Source organism: Diceros bicornis, chromosome 6 (genome assembly GCF_020826845.1).
Source record: "Diceros bicornis minor isolate mBicDic1 chromosome 6, mDicBic1.mat.cur, whole genome shotgun sequence".
NCBI classification, from domain to species: domain Eukaryota; kingdom Metazoa; phylum Chordata; class Mammalia; order Perissodactyla; family Rhinocerotidae; genus Diceros; species Diceros bicornis.
In genome coordinates, this window is record NC_080745.1 from 13,970,115 (window position 1) to 13,994,172 (window position 24,058).

The 24,058-nt window shown below is 35.3% G+C and overlaps 1 protein-coding gene across 4 annotated transcripts in view; it reads left to right on the forward strand.

Moving 5' to 3' along the window:
- The window catches only part of ZFAND4 (zinc finger AN1-type containing 4), a 121,235-nt gene that overhangs the window by 79,652 nt on the left and 17,525 nt on the right, over nucleotides 1–24,058 (forward strand). For all 4 annotated transcript variants that reach the window (XM_058542879.1, XM_058542880.1, XM_058542882.1 and 1 more), the window contains one exon: nucleotides 3,713–3,860. In XM_058542879.1, coding sequence (XP_058398862.1) covers nucleotides 3,713–3,860 — 148 coding nt within the window. The remainder of the gene's footprint in view (nucleotides 1–3,712; nucleotides 3,861–24,058) is intronic.

Consider the following 24,058-nt stretch of genomic DNA (forward strand, 5'->3'; position numbering starts at 1 on the left):
AAGAAAAATAGCTGAACAGTATCGATAATTTATGTCGACTCATCAAAAGCCAAGGAAAATGACTCCAAATCATTTGTCTTATTTTTTAATTGACTACTGATGTTGCTTCCATTGTTGTCAACTCTTTGGGAAACTGTTCTTGCTAAAGGAGTAGTCTTTAAACAAATTTATTTTCTCTGGACACATTTCTTCAACTGCTATGATTAAACATGGTTTAATTAATTCACTATTGGTAAACAGATTTCCTTCCATGGCTAGTAAATAAGCCACTCAGAAACTTATTTTGGTTGCTGTCTCATTTTCATTTTTTATTTTAAATTTTCTAATTTTTCTGACCTGCAAGTTGGGAATATTGTGATGAGTCCTTAGTCTGGCAATGTCCAAATATGTTGTTTTTTCTTTAGGATAACTGTAGTGTCATTGCATGAGAACACAATGCTTTGCCATTTAACAGATAACAAAATAATCCACTCTATATAGTGCCTTAAAACCGCAAGTTTCCAAGTCCACTCTTCTTGTGTTGATATGTTGTGAAATATATTGTTAATTTAAAAAAAAGTCACACTACAGTGTTACACTTGGCACTCAAAATGCTGTTGATTTATGGCTGTGCCACTGTGATTTGTAGTGTGCCAAGCTACAGCGCAAAGCAGTGAGAGAGCCATATACAATTGCTGTTGTGGCGACTCAACTCTTGCCATTGTAGTGCAAAAGTAGACATATGCAATATGTGATCAAATGAGTGTGGCTATATTCCAATAAAACTTTTTATTTATGGACACAAATTTGAATTTCATATAATTTTCACGTTATAAAATAATTTTTTTTTTCATGCATTGAAAAGTGTAAAAACCATTCTTAGCTTGTGGGCCACATAAGTGGTAGACTGAATTTGGGCTGTGGGCGTAGTTTGCCAATTCGTGCTCTAAGAAGAAACATTGAGAATTGGGTGCTTATTTGATTAATTCTGATACAAAATCTAGTATCAGTCATTTTTAATCTCAAATCTTTTTAGTTAATTGTGCCACCTTACTGCTTTTTTAAGCGGAAAGAAATAAAAGGAAGCATTGAAAGACTTTTCTTTTTTTTAATTTTTTGTTTATTGCAGTAACATTGGTTTATAACATTGTATAAATTTCAGGTATACATCATTATACTTCTGTTTCTGCATAGATTACATCATGTTCACCACCCAAATACTAATTACAACCCATCACCACACACATGTGCCGAATTAGCCCTTTCGCCCTCCTCCCTCCCCCCTTCCCCTCTGGTAACCACCAATCCAATCTCTGTCAAATGGTAACTTGTCTGTAAAAGTCGCATGAAGACTTAGCTTTGGCATGAACAATATTCATGTTGAAATAAATATTACATTTTCCCATCTCTTATTATTTAATCATATTAGATTTAAAGGTTTATAAAAAGTTAAATATAGCATTCAAGAAAATATTTAGAATATTTAAATATAAAGAAAGACATTTTTGGATTGTTTAAAAATTACTATGTTATCCTAGTCTAGTCATATTTTTCCATTTAGAAAAAAATTGTGGTTGGCGTCTAACTGATCTCATGAATCTATGCTTTGTAAGAGAAAACACAATAATGTGGTTCTTTGAAAAAACTTAGGTGAATTTAAGTGTTTTTAATCCTCTAAAATGCATCTGATGAAATATTTATCATGATTGTACTTTTTTATGTACTTACACACACACTGTTCTCCATGGGAAGACAGTAAAGGACCAATTTTTTATGACAGAAAGGTTGAGTCAGAAACCTCTTTCTGTATTCAGTATGGGTACTTAAAGTTAAAATGCAACAGGATATAACAGAGAAGTACTCCAAGTTAAAATATTGCAAGGTAACCAAGAATAGAGAGTTTACTTGAATCGTTTTTTCCAACTCCAAGAGTGAATTGGCAAAAATCTTCACTCAACCCTCCTTTTCAGATATAGTTAATCTCAAGACAAGAGCCTTCACATATATAGGTTTTGTCACTTATTTGGGTACACAAGTAAAGTCTGTTATTTGGTGCCTGGGAAAGCAACAGGAAGCAGTATAAAGAATAGACTTTGGAACCAGACAGATGGGAGATTTAAATTTTAGGTTTACCGTTTACTAGCTCTCTGGTCTTGAACAAAATCAATTAACTCTCTCAACTGTACTTTCTTCATTTATAAAATGGGATATAATATTGCCTTATATGTTTTGTGTAAGGATTAGAAATAATATGTGGAAAGTGCCTGGCGGAGTAGGTGTTCAGTAAATGGTAACAATGTTAATGTCTGTTGTCTCAATTTTCATGCTGTGGTAGGCATCTATAATGGGTAGAAGTGATGGCCAGGAGTCAGGCACTAGGGACTGAATTGGTTATGGAGACCAATTCCTGCCATTGTTCTTTCTGATACCCACCCCTGCAGTGCATGTAATTAACCCATGATTTCAAAATGTCATCAGTTCACCATGTAAAATTCAGGAATGAGGCTGTCTACTCTCTCCTTTGCCATTGTGTGGTGGTAGTATGTGCTTCAGAAGTATTATGGAATATGCCCTCTTAAGGCTATCCTAAATCGTTTCCATTTCTTACAACCATATTGAAATCTTATTAACCTTCATACTTTATTAGCATAGATGCGTACTTCAGTTTTCCTATAAGTCAGGCACGGTGACTAATACACATTCTTAATCTGCTCTATTTAAAATTTTAGTCATTTTTCAAATATGGTGAGCTGGTGTTTTTTTCAAACCCTTACCGTTCTAATTTTCCCATTATTGAAAAAGCTGACTGAAATTTCAATAATGGTTGTGTTCAGTACAACAAATATTTATTGACTATGTGCCAAGCACTATGCCAGGTGCTAAAACTAGGAAGAAGAATAAGGCCTATTATCTGCTTTCAACTTGCTAACATATGGGGCAGTAAGAGGTAAAGATAGATATATAAGTATAAATGTGAGGATAGTGTGATAAGTGCTGTTATATTATGCAAAGAGAAGGGCCTCCAAATCATAATTATGTTAAGGTATGAATAAATGTCATAGTGATTGATCAGTAATTGAAATGTTTTACATGTTTAATAATTTGTGTCATGACTTGACTGGAATGTCTTTTTTCATTTTAAAATCTATGCTATTTTAGGTGGTTACATTTCCAAACACGCTGAAAAAAATCTTAAATTATCCTTATTTTGTTGTTGTTGTTCTTTAAGAACAGAAAATGTTCTGATGACACTTTATATATGAGTTCCTTTTTTAGTGAGAATCCTCACAGGGTGAATCAAAATCTAGACTTTTCTTTGTCAATTTCTTTTTTATTCTGGTTAATGGAAATCTGATCAGCCTGTAGTCTAGGTTTCACAGTTATTACCCTTAGCAGATAAAATGAAATCAGAACATTCTTGTGGAAATGGGTTTTGCTTCTGTGGGAATGATACAGCAGGTGCCAAAAGATCTTCACTTATGGTATACTGACTTCAAAAAAGCTCAGCTGTACTTGATTGTCAGTAATGCTAGATAATGATATTTATCCCCATTCATTTTTTTTCTCCTAAGAAATGTATTTTTGAAATAAATTTGCCTTAAACTTACATTGACAAGATATATTTATTGTTTTATCATTAGCAGCATCTGTAGTTTTTATTGCACATAGAGTATTTTTAGTCATTGGGGAAGTATCAGGCACATTTCAATAGTAATTATCGTTTTCTTTGCAGTGGTGGTTCCGTGTATAATTTGTACACTGATGAGGATGAAGAAATTGAGCCTTCTCCTTCTGGGCAACAGATAATTGAAAATTCAATAACTATGAATAAGATGAAGCTGCTGAAGGCTAAGATGGAGAGCATGAATCTCAGCAAAAAGGTGAAGCTGTTGGCTCTTGGCCCGGCATTTCTCTAGTTTATCCTTGCAGGGCTCACAGCATTGAGGTCTGTTGGTAATTGTGAAAAAAAAAAAATTGTAAAATATTATTCATTGCAAGTGTCTGTCCTCAGTTATTTATTGAGATCTTAAAAGTGATGAATTGTTTTCTTTAGGCCAGCAACACATCTAATGTGATTATACTGCGTTTAAAATAATTCATAATTTTTTTAAATTTCATTGTTCTAGAGCTAAGAAGAATAATAAAGATAACCTAATCTTAATCTTGCAATAATTACTTTTTTAAATGCTCTGCTAATATTTACTTATTAAGGATATCTCCTCTATCTGGGCATTGATAAGGAGTATGCCTGTGTTCACCTTTATTAGATATTGTTGGTTTTTCAAAATGATTTCAAAGTAATTGAGCCAATTTTCATTCTGTTCTGTAGGGAATGAGAGTTGCAGTTTTTACACAATTTTGCCAGTATTTGTATTGTCTTTTTTTTATTTTTGTCATTCTGGTTGATGTGTAGTGGCATCACATTGTGGTTTTAATTTGCATTTCTCTGGCTAATGAAGTTGAGCACCTTTCATATGTTTATTGGGTATTTGGATATCTTTTTTTTTTTTAAATGTTTACCTCTTTTTTTTTTAATAATTTTATTTATTTATTTTTTCCCCCAAAGCCCCAGTAGATAGTTGTATGTCATAGCTGCACATCCTTCTAGTTGCTGTATGTGGGATGCGGCCTCAGCATGGCCAGAGAAGCGGTGCGTCGGGCGCACCTGGGATCGAACCCAGGCCGCCCGCGGCGGTGCGTGCGCACTTAACCGCTAAGCCACGGGGCCGGCCCTGGATATGCTTTTTTGTAAAATGGCTGTTTAAATCTTTTGCCCATTTTTCTATTAGGTTGTATGCTTTTTGTTTATTGATTTTTTTGAGATCTTTATATATTCTGGATATAAGTCCTTTGTCATATATGTATTACCACTCTATTACTTTGCTTTTTTACTCTATTAATAGCTCATCCATTTTTCTTTATTGAACTATAATACATATAATGAAGTTCACAAGTCTTTGATGTATAGCTTGATGATTTTTTACATTTATGTATACTCATGTAGGTACAACCCAAATTAAAATAGGACCTGTCTTTCTCTCCAGGTTTTCTTATAATCTTTTCCAGTCAGGATCTACATTTCCCCTCTCCCCAATATAACTGTTCATACATTTGTCACCATGAATTAGTTTTGCCTGTTCCTGGACTTCGTATAAATGAAATCATATAGAGTATACTCTCTTTTTTTGGGGGAGTCTGATTTCTTTTGCTCATCTTAATATTTTTGTGATTCATCCATGTTGCATGTAGTTCATTCTTTTTTACTGCTGTGTGCTATTTCATTGTATGACTATACATCAATTTGTTCCTCTTGTCTCCTCTTGGTAGACATTTGGATTGTTTCTAGTTTTTGACTTTCATCAGTAAAGCTGCTTTGAACATTTTTATACATCTTTTTGGTGGATATATGCACTCTTTTATTTGGGACATATACCTAGGAATGGACTTGTAAAGTAATAGGGTATGTGTGTATGTAGCTTTAGTTGTTATGCCAAACAATTTTGCTAAGTGTCTAAACTAATTTACACTCCCATCAGCAACATGAGAGTTCCAGTTTGTGCCACATCCTCACCAATGCCCGATATTGTCAGTCTTTTCATTTTAACCATTGTGGTGGATGTGTAGTGGTTTTAACTTACATTTCTCTGATGAGGAATAACGTTAAGCTTTTCATATGCTTATTGGCATTAAAATACTGACTTTTGTATCAACAGTCTTTATATCATGTGATCCACACTGTTTAAATACATCAGAATTTTTTTTTTAAGATAATGACATTTTTTTGCTCATTTTTTTAATTGGGTTGTCTGCCTTTTGCTCATTGATCTGTAGGCATTTTTATATACTATGGGTACAGGTTCTTTGTCAGATATATGATTTACAGATATTCTAACACTCCACATCTTGCTCTTTCACTTTATTATTTTAATGAATAAATATTCTTTACTTTAATGTATTCTAATTTATCAGTTTTCCTTTTATGGTTACTGCTTTTTATAACCCTGTAATGAAGTCTTTTCCTACTACAGAGTCTTGAAGATGTGCTTCTGTGTTTTTCTCCAAAAGCTCTATGATTGTTCCTTTCTCATTTAGATTTACAATTCATCTGGGAAAAAAACCCTTTGTAAAATTATAATGTGAAGGGCTGGTCCAGTGGTGTAGTGGTTAAGTTCGCACATTCCACTTCAGTGGCCCGGGATTTGCTGGTTCGGATCCTGGGCACGGACCTACGCACCGCTCATCAAGCCATGCGGTGGCAGGCGTCCCACATATAAAGTAGAGGAAAATGGGCATGGATGTTATCCCAGAACCAATCTTTCTCAGCAAAAAGAGGAGGATTGGCAACAGAGGTTAGCTTAGGGCTAATCTTCCTCACACACACAAAAATATCTATATATAATGTGAAGTAGGGTGAAGATAATGTTTTTCAGATGGAGAAAGTTGACCTAGCTCTACTAAAAAAAAAAAAAAATCCTTTCCCCACAATCCTACATGTTTATGTACCAAATAACAGAATTTCAAAATACATGAAGCAAAAGGTACAAAGAGAAATAGATAGAAGATAGTTATGTTAGAAGTTTTAGTTATGTTAGAAGATTTCTATACTCCCACTCTCAAAAATTGATAGGAAAGATAGAAAATCAGAGAGGATATAAGAAGACTTGAATAACACTATCAACCTGCTTGTCCAATTCACATTTACAGAATGCTCCACATGACAACAGCAGAATACACATTCTTTTCAAATACACTCTGAACATTTACTAAGATAAACCATGTTGTGTGCTATCAAACAAGTCCCAATAAATTTTGAAAGATTTACATCATACAAACAACGCTCTATTATTGCAGTGGAATAAAGTTAGGAGTCAATAACAAAGATATCCAGAAAATCTAATATATGGAAATAACACACTTCAAAGTAACCCATGGGTCAAATAAGAAATCTAAAGGGAAATTAAGAAGTATTTTGCACTGAATAAAAATATTCTGATATTGTGGTGAATTTTTTTTAAATATGGAATCATTCTTACATTCTTAGAATAAACCACTCTTGGTTGTGATGAATTTTCCTTTTTACATCTTTAGATTTAATTTGCTCATGCTTTATATAGGATTTTTGTTCATCAGAGAAATTGGTCTGTAATTTTCTTTCTTTTCCAACAAACGGCAAAGTTGACAGAATTTTACAGTGAACACCCATTTATCCACCACCTCGATTCTACAATTAATGTTGTTAAATTTTTAATTATGGTAAAATACACATAAAATTTACCATCTTAATCATTTTTAAGTGCATTTTTAACTACAGTTCACTAGTGTTAAGTACATTCACTCTATTGCGCAACCAATCTCCAGAACTTTGCATCTTGCAAACTGAAACTCTATACTCATTAAACAGTTCCCTATTTCCCTGCTCCCGGCCAGACCCTGACAACTACAGTTCTATTCTCTGTTTCTGTGAATTTGACTTTCTAGATATCTCATATAAGTGGAATCATACAGTATTTGATTTTTTGTGACTAACTTATTTCACTTAGCAATGTCCTCAGGGTTCATCCATGTTGTAGCATATGCCACAATTTCCATACTTTCTAAGGTTGAGTAATATTCCATTGTACGTATATACAATGTTTTACTTGCCCATGCATCTGTCAATGGAGATTTGTGTTACCTTCCACCTTTTGGCTATTGTGAATAATGCTGCTATAAACATCGGTATACAAATATCTTTTTGAGACCCTGCTTTCAGTTCCTTTGAATATGTACCCATAATTTCAGGACCATGTGGTAATTCCATTTTAAATTTTTTGAGGGACTGCCATACTGTTTTCCATAGCAGTTGTACCATCTTACAATCCCACCAACAGTGCACAAGGGTTCCAGTTTCTCCGCATCCTCACCAACACTTGATATTTTGTTATATATATATATATTTTAATAGTAGCCATCCTAATGGGTGTGAGATGACATCTCATTGTAGTTTTAATTTACGTTTTCCTAATGATTAGTGAGGTTGAACACCTTTTCATGTGCTAGTTGGCCATTTGAATATCTTCTTTGTAAAAATGTCCATTCAAGTGTTTTGCCCATTTCTGCTTCAGGTTATTTGTTTTTGTTGTTGAGGTTTAAAAGTTCTTTATATATTATGGATATTAACCCCTCATGAGATATATGATTTGCAGATATTTTCTCGTATTCCATAGGTTGCCTTTTTACTCAGATGGTAGTGTCCTTTGATGCGCAGAAGTTTTAAATTTTGATGTAGTCCAGTTCATCTATTTTTACTTTTGTTGCCTTTGCTTTTGGTGTCACATCTAAGAAATCATTGTCAAATCCAATGTAACGAAGTTTTTCTTGCTAGGTTTTTTTCTAAGAGTTTTATAGTTTTAGGTCTTACATTTAGTTCTCTGATACATTTTAAGTTAATTTTTGTATATGGTGTATGCTGTGTGTCTAACATCCTTCTTTTATATGTGGATATCCAATTTTCCCAACTCCTTTTGGTGATGAAACTGTCCTTTCCTCCTTGAGTGGTCTTGGCACCTTGTTGAAAGTCATTTGACCATAAGTGTAAGGGTTTATTTCTGGGCTCTCTATTCTATTGCGTTGGTGGATATGTCTGTCTTTATTGCCAGTACTACACTGTTTTGATTACCGTAGCTTTGTAATAAATTTTGAAATGGGGAAGTGTAAGACCTGCAACTTTGTTCTTCTTTGTCAAGATTATTGTAGCTATTTAGGATACCTTGAGAGTCCATATGAATTTTAGGATGGCTTATTCTATTTTTTGAAAAAATGCCACTGAGATTTTGATAGGGATTACATTAAATCTTTATATCACTTTGATTCATGGCTTATTTAGAAGTGGGCTCCTGGGCCGGCGCCATGGCTTAGCGGTTAAGTGTGCGCGCTCTGCTGCTGGTGGCCCGGGTTTGGATCCCGGGCGTGCACCGACACACTGCTTCTCCGGCCATGCTGAGGCCACGTCCCACATACAGCAAGGATGTGCAGCTATGACATACAACTATCTACTGGGGCTTTGGGGGAAAAAAATAAAGAAAGAAATAGAAGTGGGCTCCTTAGTTTCCAGATTTGGAATATTGTATACTTTTTTGTTATTCATTTGTAGTTTAATTTCACTGGTGTCAGAGAACATACTCTAAATGATTTCAGGTCTTTGAAATTAGTTGAGGTTTGATTTGTGACAAAGCATACTGGTAAATGCCACTTGTGAACTTGAAAAAACTGTGTAATCTGTCACTATATATAGTGTTCTATATATATCAGTTAGATCAAGTTTGTTAATTGTATTGTTGTTCAGATCTTCTGTATCTTTTCTGATTTTTTTTGATCTGGTAGAAAACAAAGGTTTTCTATCTATTGAGAGAGGTTTATGAGAAATCGTTCTTTTTGGTTGTAGATTTGTGTTTCTCATTTTAGATGTTTATTTTTGCCTTATATATTTTGAAACTCTCTCATTTGATCTAGCACGGATTTGTGTGATATCCAAGGAGCTGTGATATCTTCCTTGTAGTTTAGATCTTTATTATTATAAAATGTTTTTCTTTATCTCTAGTAACGTACATGTCTTAAAATCTACTTTGTCTATTATTAGTATAGCTATGTAGCTTTCTTCTGGTTTGTGTTTCTATTGTATTTCCTTTCCATCCTATAACTTTCAGTCTCTCTATGTTCCTGTATTTAAGGTTTGTCTCTTGTAAAGTACGTGGTTGGCTTTATTATTATGTTTTTTATCCACACTGACAAGCTTAAGTCTTTTGTTCCACTTTTATTTAGTGTAATTATGATATATTTGATTTTTATCATCTTACTATTTGTTTTCTACTTAGCCACCTATTTTATGTTTCTTTTTCTCTCTTTTTTTGCTCTTTTTGGGATGATTTTATTTTTTCATTATTCAGTTTTTGTCCTCCATTACTTTGTTAGTTATACATTCCTACACTGGTTTTATCAAGTGGTTACCCTAGAGATTATAATGTGCATCCTTGACTACTTATAGTCTATTAAAAGTTATTTTTACCACTTTCGTGTCATTGCCAGAATCCTAGAACACTAACTCCATTTGTACATCCAAACACCTTTTGTGTCATAGTTGTTACGCATTTTAATTTTATATATATTTTGAACCCCTCAAATTGTTTCATATTGCCAATATTGTTATTTATATTTACCCACATATTTACCTTTTCTGTTGTTCTTTTTTATTTCCTGCAATTATGTACTTCCTTTAAGGATTATTTTCCTTCTGTCTGAATCATTTCTTTTTTTTTTTTTCTGGGGAAGATCAGTCCTGAGCTAACATCTGATACCAATCCTCCTCTTTTTTTGCTGAGGAAGATTGGCCCTGGGCTAACATCCATGCCCATCTGCCTCTACTTTATATGGGACGCCACCACAGCATGGCTTGACAAGGAGTGCGTCGGTGCGTGCCCGGGATCTGAACCTGTGAACCCCTGCCACCGAAGGGGAGAGCATGCACTTAACCGCTGCACCACTGGGCCGGCCCCTGAACCTTTAATTTAATTCAACAAATTTAATTCAATTTAATTTAATTTAATTTAATTAATTTGATTAATTAAATTAATTAAATTAATTGAATTAATTTAATTTAATTTAATTTAATTTAATTTAATTTAATTTAATTTGTGTGTGTGAAGAGATCAGCCCTGTGCTAACATCTGCCAATCCCCCTCTGTCTTTTGCTGAGGAAGACTGGCCCTAGGCTAACATCCGTGCCCATCTTCCTCCACTTTATATGGGATGCCGCCATAGCATGGCTTGACAAGCAGTGCATTGCTGCACGCCCGGGATCCAAACCAGCGAACCCTGGGCTGCCACAGCGGAGCTCGAGCACTTAACTGCTTGCGCCACCGGGCTGGCCCGTAATTTAATTTTTTTTTTTTTACTGAGGATTAGCCATGAGCTAACATCTGTTTCCAATATTCCTCTTTTTTTTGCTTTGAGGAAGATTAGCCCTGAACTAACACCTGTGCCAGTCTTTCTCCACTTTATATGTGGGTCACTGCCACAGCATGGCTGACTAGTGATGTAGGTCTGCACCCAGAATCCGAACCTGCAAACCCCGGCCGCCAAAGCAGAGAGCTCAGAACTCAACCACTATGCCAGCCCTCTGAATCATTTCTTTTAGTATTTCTTTCCGTTGGGGTTCCTGACAATGAATTCTCTCAGCATTTGTCTGAAAACTTATCTTACGTTTTTTATTTTGAAAAATGTACAGTCTTTCAGAAATGTTATAAGACTAGTACAGTGAACACCCAGGTACACTTTACCTAGATTCACCAATTAACATTTTTCCACATTTGCTTTCTTTCCCTTTTTTTTTTTTTTTTTTTACCTGATTCGGTTGGGAGTTAGTTGCAGATATGACATTTCCCCCTAAATACTTCATTCAGCATATATCTCCTAAGAACAAGGGCCTCCTCCTATATAACATAATATAGTTGTTACACACATAATTTATCATTGATACACATTATGTCTTCTATATTCATATTTCTCCATGTCTCAATAATGTACTTGAGAACATTTTGTTTTGTTTTGATTTTTGTTCTGTTTTCACTCTGGGATCCCATCAAGAATCATGCGTTGCATTTAGTTGTAATATCTTCTTCATTTCCCTTTATACAGAAATGTTTCTTAGCTTTTTTTGAACATTCATGTCAGATGTTTTTGAAGAGTGTAGGCCAGTTGTTTTCTAGAATATTTTCAGTTTGTATTTATCTGAGTTTCATCATGATTAGATGCAGGTTAAACATTTTTGGCAGGAATATTACATAGATTATGTATTTTTCTTAGTGCAACACATCAGGAGGAACATAATGTCAATTTGTAGTATTTTTACTATTTTTTAAAGAAAATTTGCAATTTCTGTTGATATTTCCCCTTTTATCCAACAGTTGTTTAATAGAATTTGAAAAATTCCTAGTGTGAGAGGCTCTTTTGTTTTTCATTGTTTTTAATATCTAGTTTTATGGCATGGAAATCAGAATGTTGTTTATATTTCTACTTTATCGAGTTTACTTGTGTTCTAATATCACTCTTCATGAATGTTCCATGTATACTTCAGAAGATGGTTCATTCTCTATCATCAGGGTAAAAGTTTGATAGATATATATAAGATTGACCTTATTGATCAGTTATTTAGGTCCTGTATTTTCTTATTTTTTTGTCAGCTTGATCTCTCTTGGAATGAGAATAACGGTACTTCAAAGTCTATTACTAGTGGGTTTCTGTGTATTTCTCTTTTCATCTCCCACAGTTTATGCTTTAAGGTGGTTGTGTGATTAGGTACACAAATATTGATAACTGTTATATTTTCATTATACTGCTAATTCTAGATGTTATAAAGTGTTTTATCTCTGTCTGACTTTCAGCTTGATTTTCCTTCCTGATATCAGGCCCACAACCCTTGATATCTTACTGTTTTCATTTGCTTTGTATACGTTTTCCCTTATCTTTTTTTTTATTGTGGTAACACTGGTTTATAACATTGTATAAATTTCAGGTGTACATCATTGTACTTCTATTTCTGCATAGATTACATCGTATTCACCACCCAAAGACTAATTACAATCCGTGACCACATACATGTGCCTAATCATCTCTTTCACCCTCCTCCCTTCCCCCCTCCCCTCTGGTAACTCCCACTCCAATCTCTGTCTCTATGTGATTGTTGTTGTTTTTATCTTCCATTTATGAGTGAGATCATACAGTATTTGACCTTCTCCCTCTGAATTATCTCGCTTAGCCTAATACCCTCAATGTCCATCCATGTTGTCCCAAATGGCTGGATTTCATCATTTCTTATGGCTGAGTAGTATTCCATTGTGTATATATACAACATCTTCTTTATCCGTTTGTTCCTTAATGGGCACTTAGGTTGCTTCAAAGTCTTGACTATTGTGAATAATGCTGCAGTGAACACAGGGGTGCATGTATCTTTATGCATTGGCACTTTCATGTTCTTTGGATAAATACCCAGCAGTGGAATAGCTGGATTGTATGGTAGCTCTATTCTTAGTTTTTTGAGGAATCTCCATACTGTTTTCCATAGTGGCTGCACCAGTTTGCACTCCCACCAGCAGTGTATGAGAGTTCCCTTCTTTCCACATCCTCTCCAACACTTGTTGTTTCCTGTGTTAATTATAGCCATTCTGAACAGTGTGAGATGATATCTCATTGTAGTTTTGATTTGCATTTCCCTAATAGTTAGTGATTTTGAACATCTTTTCATGTGCCTGTTGGCCATCTGTATATCTTCTTTGGAGAAATGTCTGTTCAGGTCTTTTGCCCATTTTTTAATTGGGTTGTTAGTTTTTTGTTGTTGAGATGTATGAGTTCTTTATATATTTTGGAGATTAACCCCTTATCATATATATGGTTTGCAAATATCTTCTCCGAATTGTTAGGTTGTCTTTTTGTTTTGTTGATGGTTTCCTTTGCTGTGCAGAAGCTTTTCAGTTTGATATAGTCCCATTTGTTTATTTTTCTATTGTTTCCCTTGCCTGGTCAGACACAGTACTTGAAAATATGTTGCTAAAACCAATGTCAAAGAGCGCACTGCCTATGTTTTCTTCTAGAAGTTTCATGGTTTCAGGTCTTACATTCAAGTCTTTAATCCATTTTGAGTTAATTTTTGTGTATGGTGTAAAATAATGGTCTACTTTCATTTTTTTGCATGTGACTGTCCAGTTTTCCCAACACTATTTGTTGAAGAGACTTTCCTTTCTCCATTGTATGTTCTTGACTCCCTTGTCAAAAATTAGCTGTCCATAGATGTGTGGGTTTATTTCTGGGCTCTTGATTCTGTTCCATTGATCTGTGTGTTTGTTTTTGTGCCAGTACCATGCTGTTTTGGTTACTATAGTTCTGTAGTATATTTTGAAGTCAGGGAGTGTGATACCGCTAGCTTTGTTCTTTTTCCCTTATCTTTTTAATTAACTTTTGAATTACTTTATTTTAGATATAACTTTTATATACAGTATAGAGTTGATTTTTGCTTTGTGAACCAATTTGCAATTTTAAAAAATAGGTAGCTTAATCACATTTACATTTATTGGTATGACTTGTATGTTTAGTTTCCAATGTCTTATTATTTTGTTATATCTACAGTTTCTTTATGGTCTGTTTTCTTTTATATGTGTATGGATATGTAGGGGTGTGTGTGTGTACTTTTTGGTATTTCAGAGACTTTCTTTTCCTATTGTTTAACTTTATATTAATATCTTTTATCATGTTCTTGATCTGCCTTTTCCTTACTTAACCTTCTACTCTATTTTCTATCTTTAAAAGAAGTCTTTTTGATTCCTACTTGTTACCTGTTACAATCAACGAACTTATTTTACGTTTTTTCTCCTTCCATTTTTAAAATTTGCGTATTTCTACTTTTTTAGAAAATAAAACATACACAAATAATTTTTCTACTCTTGTCCTCACTCTTATTTTAGTTTCAGAACTTTAATTAAATATACCCCATGCTTACTATCAATGTTTTTACTGAAGTTTACCCATACTTTTTGGTTAGAAGAAGCTCGTGTCTAGTAAATTCCTCTGGAAAGGCTCAGTAATTCCTGAGTTCTTGGAGGTTTAAAACTTTTTCTTTAGCCTTGAAACTTAAAGGACAGTTTGGCTGGATTTCAAGTGCTTGGTTCACACTTCTTTCCTTTAGTTTCTTTAAAAAGTTGCTCTGCTCTTGTGTGTCTTTATATATTGTCATGAGAAATCCAATTGCAAATATGACTTTCTATTCTTTGTAAATGAGTTGATCTCTTTGTCTGGAGAAAATGAGGATTTTTTTTTTTCCCTTTTAAGTCTAATGGTTTTACTAGGATATGTCTTGGGATTAACCATTCTGGATCAATTTTCACTATAAACTTGAGCCTTTTCAACATGAAGATTCAAGTTTTCTTTTATTTCAGAATGATTTCTTATAGTTTATTTTTATTAAAAAAATGCTTTTTTATTTTTCTCTGTTTCCTTCTTTAGGGACTTCCTTTGTACATGTGTTCTATCTTCTTTTTCTGCTATACAACCATGTTCTCTCTTACCTTTTTAATTCTTTTTTTTAATTGAAGTATAATTGACATACAATATTCTGTGAGTTTCAGGTGTACATTATAGTGATTTTTATATTTATATACATTACAAAATGATCACCATGATAAGTCTAGTTACCATCTGTCACCCTAAAAGTTATTATAATATTATTGACTATATTTCTTGTGCTTTATATTACATCCCCATGACTTATTAAAACTGGAATTTTGTACCCCTTAACCCCCTTCACCTATTTCACTTGCCCTCCAACCTCTCCCCACACTGGTATCCACTAGTTTGTTTCTTGTATCTATAAATCTATTTAGTTTCATTTGTTCATTTGTTTTGATTTTTAGATTCCACATACAAGTGAAATCATACAGTATTTGTCTTTCTCTGTCTGACTTATTTCACTTAGCATAATACAGTCTAGGTCCATCCATGTTGTCACAAATGGCAAGATTTCATTTTTTTTATGGCTAAGTAATAATCCATTATATACATATACCACATCTCTATTTATTCATGTATCAATAGACACTTAAGTTGCTTCTTTGTCTTAGCTGTTGTAAATAATGAGGCAAAGAACATAGGAGTGCATATATCTCTTCAATTTAGTGTTTTCATTTTCTTCACATAAATGCCCAGAATGGAATTGCTGGATCATATGGTATTTCTATTTTTAATTTTTTGAGGAACCTCCATACTGTTTTTCACACAGTGGCTACACCAGTTTACATTCCCACCAACAGTATATGTGGGTTCTTTTTCCTCCACATCCTTGCCAACACTTGTTATTTTTTGTCTTTTTAATAATAGCCACTCTGACAGGTATGAGGTGGTGTCTCATTGTGGTTTTGATTTGCATTTCCCTGATGATTAGTGATATTGAGCATCTTTTCATGTGCCATCTTTATGTCTTCTTTGGAAAAATGTCTATTCAAGTCCTCTGCCCATTTTTTAATTGGATTGTTTGTTTTTTTGATATGAAGTTACATAGTTCTTTATATATTTTGGTTATCAACCCTTTATCAGATGTATGACTTGAAAATATCTTCTCCTATTCAGTAGGTTGCCTTTTCATTTTGTTGATGGTTTCCTTTGCTGTGCAAGAGCTTTTTAGTTTGATGTAATCCTATTTGTTTATTTTTGTTTTTGTTGCCCTTGCCTGAGGAGACTGGTCCAAAAAAATATTGCTAAGATGGGTGTCAAAGAGCTGACTGCCTAGGAGTTTTATGGTTTCATGTCTTATGTTCAAGTCTTTATCCATTTTGAATTTATTTTTATATATGGTGTAAGATAGTGGTCCAATTTCATCCTTTTGTATGTAACTGTCCAGTTTTCCCAGAACCATTTATTGAAGAGACTATCTTTTCCCCATCGTATACTCTTGCCCCCTTTGTCATAAATTAATTGACCATATATGCGCGGGTTTATTTCTGGGCTCCCTATTCAATACCATTGATCTGTGTGTCTGTTTTCATGCCAGTACCATACTGTTTTGATTACTATAGCTTTGTAGTATAATTTGAAATCAGGGAACGTGATATCTCCAGCTTTGTTCTTCTTTCTCAAGATTGCATTGGCTGGTTGGGGTCTTTTGTGGTTGTATGCAAATTTTAGGATTTCTTTGTTCTGGTTCTGTGAAAAATGCTATTGGTATTTTGATGGGGATTGCATTGAATCTGTAGATTGCTTTGGGTAGTATGGACATTTTAACAATATTAATTCTTCTAGTACACGAGTGTGGTATGTCTTTACATTTATTTGTGTTGTCTTCAATTTCTTTCATCGATATCTTATAGTTTTCAGAGTACAGGTCTTTCATTTTCTTGGTTAAATATATTTACAGATATTTTATTCTTTTTGATGCAATTGTAAGTGAGATTGTTTTCTTAATTTCTGTTTCTGATAGTTCATTATTAGTGTATAGAAATGCAACCTATTTCTGTAGATTAATTTTGTATCCTGCAACTACACTGAATTCATTTATTAGTTCTAGTACTTTTTAGGTGGAGTCTTTAGGGTTTTCCATATATAGTATCATGTCATCTGCAAATAGTGACAGTTTTACTTCTACCTTTCCTATTTGAATGCCTTTTATTTCTTTTTCTTGACTAATTGCTGTTACTAGGATTTCCAATAGTATGTTGAATAAACATGGCAAGAGTGGGCATCCCTCTCTTGTTCCTGATCTTAGAGGAAAAGAGTACAGCTTTTCACTGTTGAGTATGATGTTAGCTATGGGTTTGTCATATATGGCCTTTATTATGTTGAGGTATGTTCCCTCTATACCCACTTTCTTCAGAGTTTTTATCATAAATGGATGTTGAATTTTGTCAAATGCTTTTTCTGCATCTATTGAGATAATCATATGATTTTTATCCTTCATTTTGCTAAGGTGGTATATCAAGTTGATTGATTTGCAGATATTGAACCATCTTTGCATCTCTGGAATAAATCCCACTTGATCGTAGTGTATGATTTTTTTTTCATGTGTTGTTGAATTCAGTTTGCTAATATTTTGTTGCGGATTTTTGCATCTGTGTTCATCAGGGATGTTGGCCTATAATTTCCTTTCTTTGTGGTGTCTTTGTTTGGTTTTGGTATCAGGGTAATGCTGGCTTCATAAAATGAGTTAGGAAATGTCCCCTCCTCTTTAATTTTTTGGAATAAATTGAGAAGGATAGGTATTAATACTTCTTTAAATGTTTGGTAGAATTCACCTGTGAAGCCATCTGGTTCTGGACTTTTGCTTTTATGGAAGTTTTTAAATTACTGATTCAATATCATTACTTGTAATTGGTCTATTCAGATTTTCTTTTTCTTCATGATTCAGTCTTGTCAGGTTGTGTTTATCTGTGAATTTATCCATTTCTTCTAGGTTTTCCAACCTGTTGGCATATAATGGTTCATAGTAGTCTCTTATGATCCTTTGTATTTCTGTGGTGTCGTAACTTCTTCTCTTTCATTTCTGATTTTATTCATTTATGCCCTCTCTCCTTTTTTCTTGATGAATATGGCTAATAATGATTTATCGATTTTGTTTATCTTTTCAAAGAAACAGCTTTAGTTTCACTGAACTTTTCTATTGTTTTTTTAGTTTCTATTTCATTTATTTCTTCTCTGATCTTTATTATTTTCTTCCTTCTGCTAACTCTGGGCTTTGTTTATTCTTCATTTTCTAGTTCCTTTAGGTGTAAAATTAGATTGCTTATTTGAGATTTTTCTCGTTTCTTGAGGAAGGCCTGTATCGCTACAAACTTCCCTCAGAGAACTGCTTTTCTGTTTCCCATAGACTTTGGAAAGTTGTGTTTCCATTTTCATTTGTCTCAAGGTATTTTTTGATTTCCTCTTTGATTTCTTTGTTGACCCATCAGTTGGTTAGTAGCATGTTGTTTAGTCTCCACGTGTTTGTGTTTTTTCCAGTTTTCTTCTTGTAATTGATTTCTAGTTTCATACTATTGTGGTGAAAAAGATGCTTGATATGATTTCAGTCTTCTTAAATGTATTGAGACTTGTTTTGTGGCCTAACATGATCTATCTTGGAGACTGTTCCATGAGCCCTTGAAAAGAATGTGTATTCTGCAGTTTTTGGATAGAATGTTCTTTATATATCTATTAAGTTCATCTGGTCTAATGTGTCATTTAAGGCCAGTGTTTCCTTATTGATTTTCTGTCTGGATAATCTATCCATTGATGTAAGTGGGGTATTAAATTCCTCTACTATTATTATATTCTGGTCAATTTCTCCCTTTATGTCTATTAATATTTGCTTTATATATTTAGGTGCTCCTATGTTGGCTGCATAAATGTTTACAAATGTTATATCCTCTTTTTGGACTGACCCCTTTGTCATTACTTAATGCCCTTTTTTGTCTTTTGTTACAGTCTGTTTTAAAGGCTGTTTTTTTCTGATATGTGTATTGCTACCCCAGCTTTCTTTTGCTTTTCATTTGCATGGAATATCTTTTTCTATCCCTTCACTTTCAGTCTGCGTGTCTCTTTAGCTCTGAAGTGAGTCTCTTGTAGGCAGCATATAGATAGGTCTTGTTCTTTTATTCATTCAGCCACCCGGTGTCTTTTGATTGGGACATTTAGTCCACTTACATTTATAATAATTATTGATAGGTATGTACTTATTGCCAATTTTTTTGTGTGTGAGGAAGATCAGCCCTGAGCTAACATCTGCCAATCCTCCTCTTTGTTGCTGAGGAAGACTGGTCCTGGGCTAACATCCATGCCAGTCTTCCTCCACTTTATATGGGACACCGCCACAGCATGGCTTGACAAGTGGTGTGTCGGTGTGCGCCCGGGATCCGAACCGGCAAACCCCGGGCTGCCACAGCGGAGCATGCGCACTTACTGCTTGCACCACTGGGCTGGCCTCCTTATTGCCATTTTGTTAGTTATTTTCTGCTTGTTTTTGTAGTTCTTCTCTGTTCCTTTTTTCTTCTCTTGGTCTCTTCCTTTGTGGTTTGATGGTTTTCTTTAGTGTTATTTTTGAGTTCCTTTCTATTTATTTTTTGTGTGTCTATTGTAGGTTTTTGGCTTATGGTTATCATGCGGTTCATATATATCGACCTATATATATATATAAATAGCAGTCTATTTTCAGGTGATAATCGCTTAAGTTTGAACACATTCTAAAAGCACTACATTTTTACTGCCTTCCTTCCATATTTTGTGTTTTTGATGTCATATTTTACATCTTTTTATTTTGTGATTCCCTTAACTACTTATTGTAGTTATAGTTGATTTTACTACTTTTTCTTTTAACTTTCATGCTAGCTTTTTAAGTGGCTGATCCATTGCCCTTACTAAGTATTTGCCTTTACCAGTGAGATTTTTTCTGTCATATATTTTCTTATTTCTAGTTATGGCCTTTTCTGCTTAAAGAAGACCCTTTAACATTTCTTATAAGGCCAGTTTAGTGGTGATGAACTCCTTTAGTTTTTGCTTATCTGGGAAACTCTTTATCTTTCTTTTGATTTTGAATGGTAACTTTGCTGGGTAGAGTATGCTTGTTTGTAAGTTTTTTCCTTTCAACACTTTAAATATATCATGTCATTCCCTTCTGGCCTATAAATTTTCTGCTGAAAAATCAGCTGATAGTCTTATGAGGGTTTCTTTGTATGTGACTTGTAGTTTTTCTCTTGCTGCCTTTAAGATTCTCTCTTTATCTTTAACTTTTGCTATTTTAATTATAATATGTCTTGGTGTGGGTCTCTTTGAGTTCTTCTTGTTTGGGACTCTCTGTGCTTCCTGGACCTGAATGTCTGTTTCCTTCTCCAGGTTAGGGAAGTTTTCAGCCATTATTTCTTCAAATAAGTTTTCTGCCCTTTTTTCTCTTCTCCCTTTGGGACACCTATAATGCAAATATTAGTATGCTTGATGTCATCCCAGAGGTCCCTTAAACTATCCTCATTTTTTAAAATTCTTTTTTCTTTTCGCTATTCTAATTTGGTGATTTTCACTATTTTGTCTTCCAGGTCACTAATCCATTCTTCTGTATCATCTAATCTGTTGTTGATTCCCTCTAGTGTATTTTTCATTTCAGTTATTGTATTCTTCAGCTGTGATTGGTTCTTTCTTATATTTTCTAACTCTTTGTGGAAGTTCTCACTGTGTTCCTTCATTCTTGTCCCGAGTTCGGTGAGCATCTTTATGACCATTACTTTGAACTCTTTATCAGGTAAATTACTTATCTCCATTTCATTAGTATTCTTTTATGGGATTTTTATCTTATTTTTTCATTTGGAACATATTTCTCTACTTCATTTTGTTTGACTTTCTGTGATTGTTTCTCTATATTAAGTACAAGAACTACCTCTCCTGGTCCTGAAAGAGTGGCCTTATATAGGAGTATCCCCATGTGCCAGACGGCTTTGGCAGGCTGGCTAGAGCTGGATAGGAGCAGTATGGGAATTCCTGAGGTGTGCTGTGTCTGGGCCACCTTGGTAGGCTGGCCAGAGGTGGCATGGGTGTAGGCCAGGGGAGTCCTGGGGCACACTGCACTGGGGCCACCCTGGCCAGACTGTTGGAGCTGATTCACACACGGGCCAGGTGTGTCCTGGGGCACACCACACTGGGGCTGCCCTGGCAGGACAGCTGACGCTGGATGAGATGCAGGGTGTGGGGTCCTGGGGCTCACTGTACCTGGGCTGCCTTGGGGGAACAGCTGGAGCTGGTGTGGACCAGGGGCCCAGGGTACCCTGGGGCAGCCTTAGCAGGCCAGCTAGAGCAGCTAGATCATCTCCCACTCACACTATTGAGGAGGGGGGGGGATGCGAAAAATGGTGCTGGCCAGCACCTCTGACCCCAGAGGAAGTTCCAGCAGTTCCCTGCCTGTTTGGCAGATGCTCTAGGATTAGTGAATATATTTCCTTCCCTATAGTCTAGGTGCCCTTTATTTTATTTATTTTTTTAAAATATTTTATTTATTTATTTATTTTCCCCCAAAAGCCCCAGTAGATAGTTGTATGTCGTAGTTGCACAGCCTTCTAGTTGCTGTATGTGGGACGCGGCCCCAGCACGGCCGGAGAAGCGGTGCGTCTGTGCGCGCCCGGGATCCGAACCCGGGCCGCCAGCAGCGGAGCTCGCGCACTTAACCGCTAAGCCACAGGGCCGGCCCTCTAGGTGCCTTTTAAACTGCTGTTTTTTCACTGTGCCCCAGAGTGGGCAGCCCTGCCCATGGACCTCTCTGTGGTATCCCTTCCTGCTGTTGGTCACAGTGTTGTGGGGGTAGGGTTCCCATCCATACTGTATCTCCCTCTCTCCTATCCATCTCTGTGTGTTTCGTCTGTCATGTGTTGTGCAGCAGCTGTCCAGGTCAGCCCTCAATTCTTCTTCAGGAGGAATTGCTCTATATGTAGGTGTAAATTTGGGTGTCAGTGGGAGGAAATGATTTCAGGATCTTCCTATGCTGCCATCTGGGACCTCTCCTTTTTAATTCTATTTCATTTCCATCCTCTTGGCTGTTTTCATACCTTCTTCAGTAGTTTTTATTAAATGTTCAGTAGAATCTGATCTCCCTTGGGCACCTTGTAATTTAGTCTTAATTTCTAAGATGATTTAGTGCTTTTCAGATTATTTTCTGGGTTTGGTCAACTCTCATTTCATATCTTTCCCTTTTCTTTTGTCCATTATGTCTTGAGTTTTTAGATTTCTGATGTGATGTGGCTTTTACAAAAACATCTGCCAATGCTAACTTAAGGATATTAATTCAGGTTGGAGTGTTGTGATGCATGTTTATTTTGCTTCATTGTTTGGGGGGAAATTTTCATTAGCTGAAATGTTCCGATTCTCATTTTCTGTTTTATTTTTATAATAGCTTTGTATAGATTTGGTCTACCTTTTTCTGTTTATTTTCTGATTTTGGGGGGGTAATTTTTATTTACTCAAATAAATATTAACAGTTGTATGTAGACAAAAGTGAGGATTTTGTGTGGCAAAGTAGGTTTCTTATTTCAAGAGCACCCTCTTCTCTCAGTATAGTGAAATGCAGTTTTTAAAATCAATGGCATTCTTTTATTGGAGGGTAGGGGTGGTGTGTTTTCTGATTTTGTGATTACCTCTTGTGTCTATAGGATCCTTACTTTCACTTTCTTGCTGCCTTCTTGACCTTCACTATCAAGTTCTTGAGTGCCTTTTCCTTCCAACTTACTCCTTCTTCCCCAAGAAGTGGTGCCTTCTTGAAGCTCTCTCCTCAGGTCCTGAACAGTTCCAAGTCAGTTGGCTTTTTATATCCTCATAGCCTGTGTTTTAATATCCTATATCTTAAATGTGTTTTCTGTATTTTCATAATCAAGTGGGGATTTTCTCTTTTGTGGGTTTATTTTATCTTTGTTCCATCAACTCTAGGTTATCACATCTCAATTTTTGCTTCCTTTCTTCCTTCCCTTTTCTCCCACTCTTCCCTCCCTCTCCTCCCTCACTCCCTTCCTTCCTTCCTTCCTCTCTTGCTCCACACTCTTGCTTGTCTCTCACCACAGGCATAGGCTTTGCAGATGAGTCTCCTGGACTTAGTATTTCCCTACCTACAGGTAATTTGAAATTAATTTTATCTGTCCCCTGGTTTTGATGAAGGTATGGTTATGGATAATTTTATTTGCTTATGTTGTTAATCTGTATGGTTCTTTGGAGGATGCACGGAAAAATTCACATTTAGGCAACCACCACTAATCTCTACAGCCCAAAAGTCATCACCTTCATTTTTGAAGACTGTTTTTGCTAAGTATGGAATTGCAGGTTGGTAAGACAATGGTCCTAGGATAAAAGCAGCTATAGGAGCCAGCATATCTTTCAAAGGTTCTTCTTTCTTTGGATTTTAACTCCTCTAGTTCTTGCCTCAACTGGTATCTACTGAATTATCTAGCTTTTCTTATATTTCTAGGTTGGGAGTGTTGGTATGTCATCAGGTATTCCATGCCATCCTGATGGTCATATTAGCACATATCTTAAGATAAGAGCAAAGGCTTCTTATCTTTAATTTTCAACTTTATTCATAACATCATGAATCGTGACACTTTTATTAAAGCCTACTGTATCAGGGACCCCTAGACCACTCCCACGTTTGATGATTTGCTAGGAAGACTCACAGGGCTAGAATATAATTGTATTCATGGTTAAGATTTATTACAGCAAAAGGGTACAAAGCAGAATCAGCAAAGGGAAAAAGTACATGGGGTGAATTCCAGAGAAAACCAGGCACAAGCTTCCCAGAGTCCTTTCCCAGCGGAGTCTCATGGGTTGTGCTTAATTCCTCTGTCAATGAATTGTGTCAGCACATGTAGAATGTTGTCTACCAGAGAAGCTCATTAGAGACTCTGTGCCCAGGGTTTTTATTGGTGGCTGATGATGTAGGCACCTTCTGCCTGGTATGTACCAAAATTCCAGAGTCCCAGAAGGAAAGCCAGTGTTAGTATGAACTATATTGTTTGCACAAATAGGTTAGGCACAATGAGCCACTCTTATCAGTTAGGGTGGTGGGAACCCT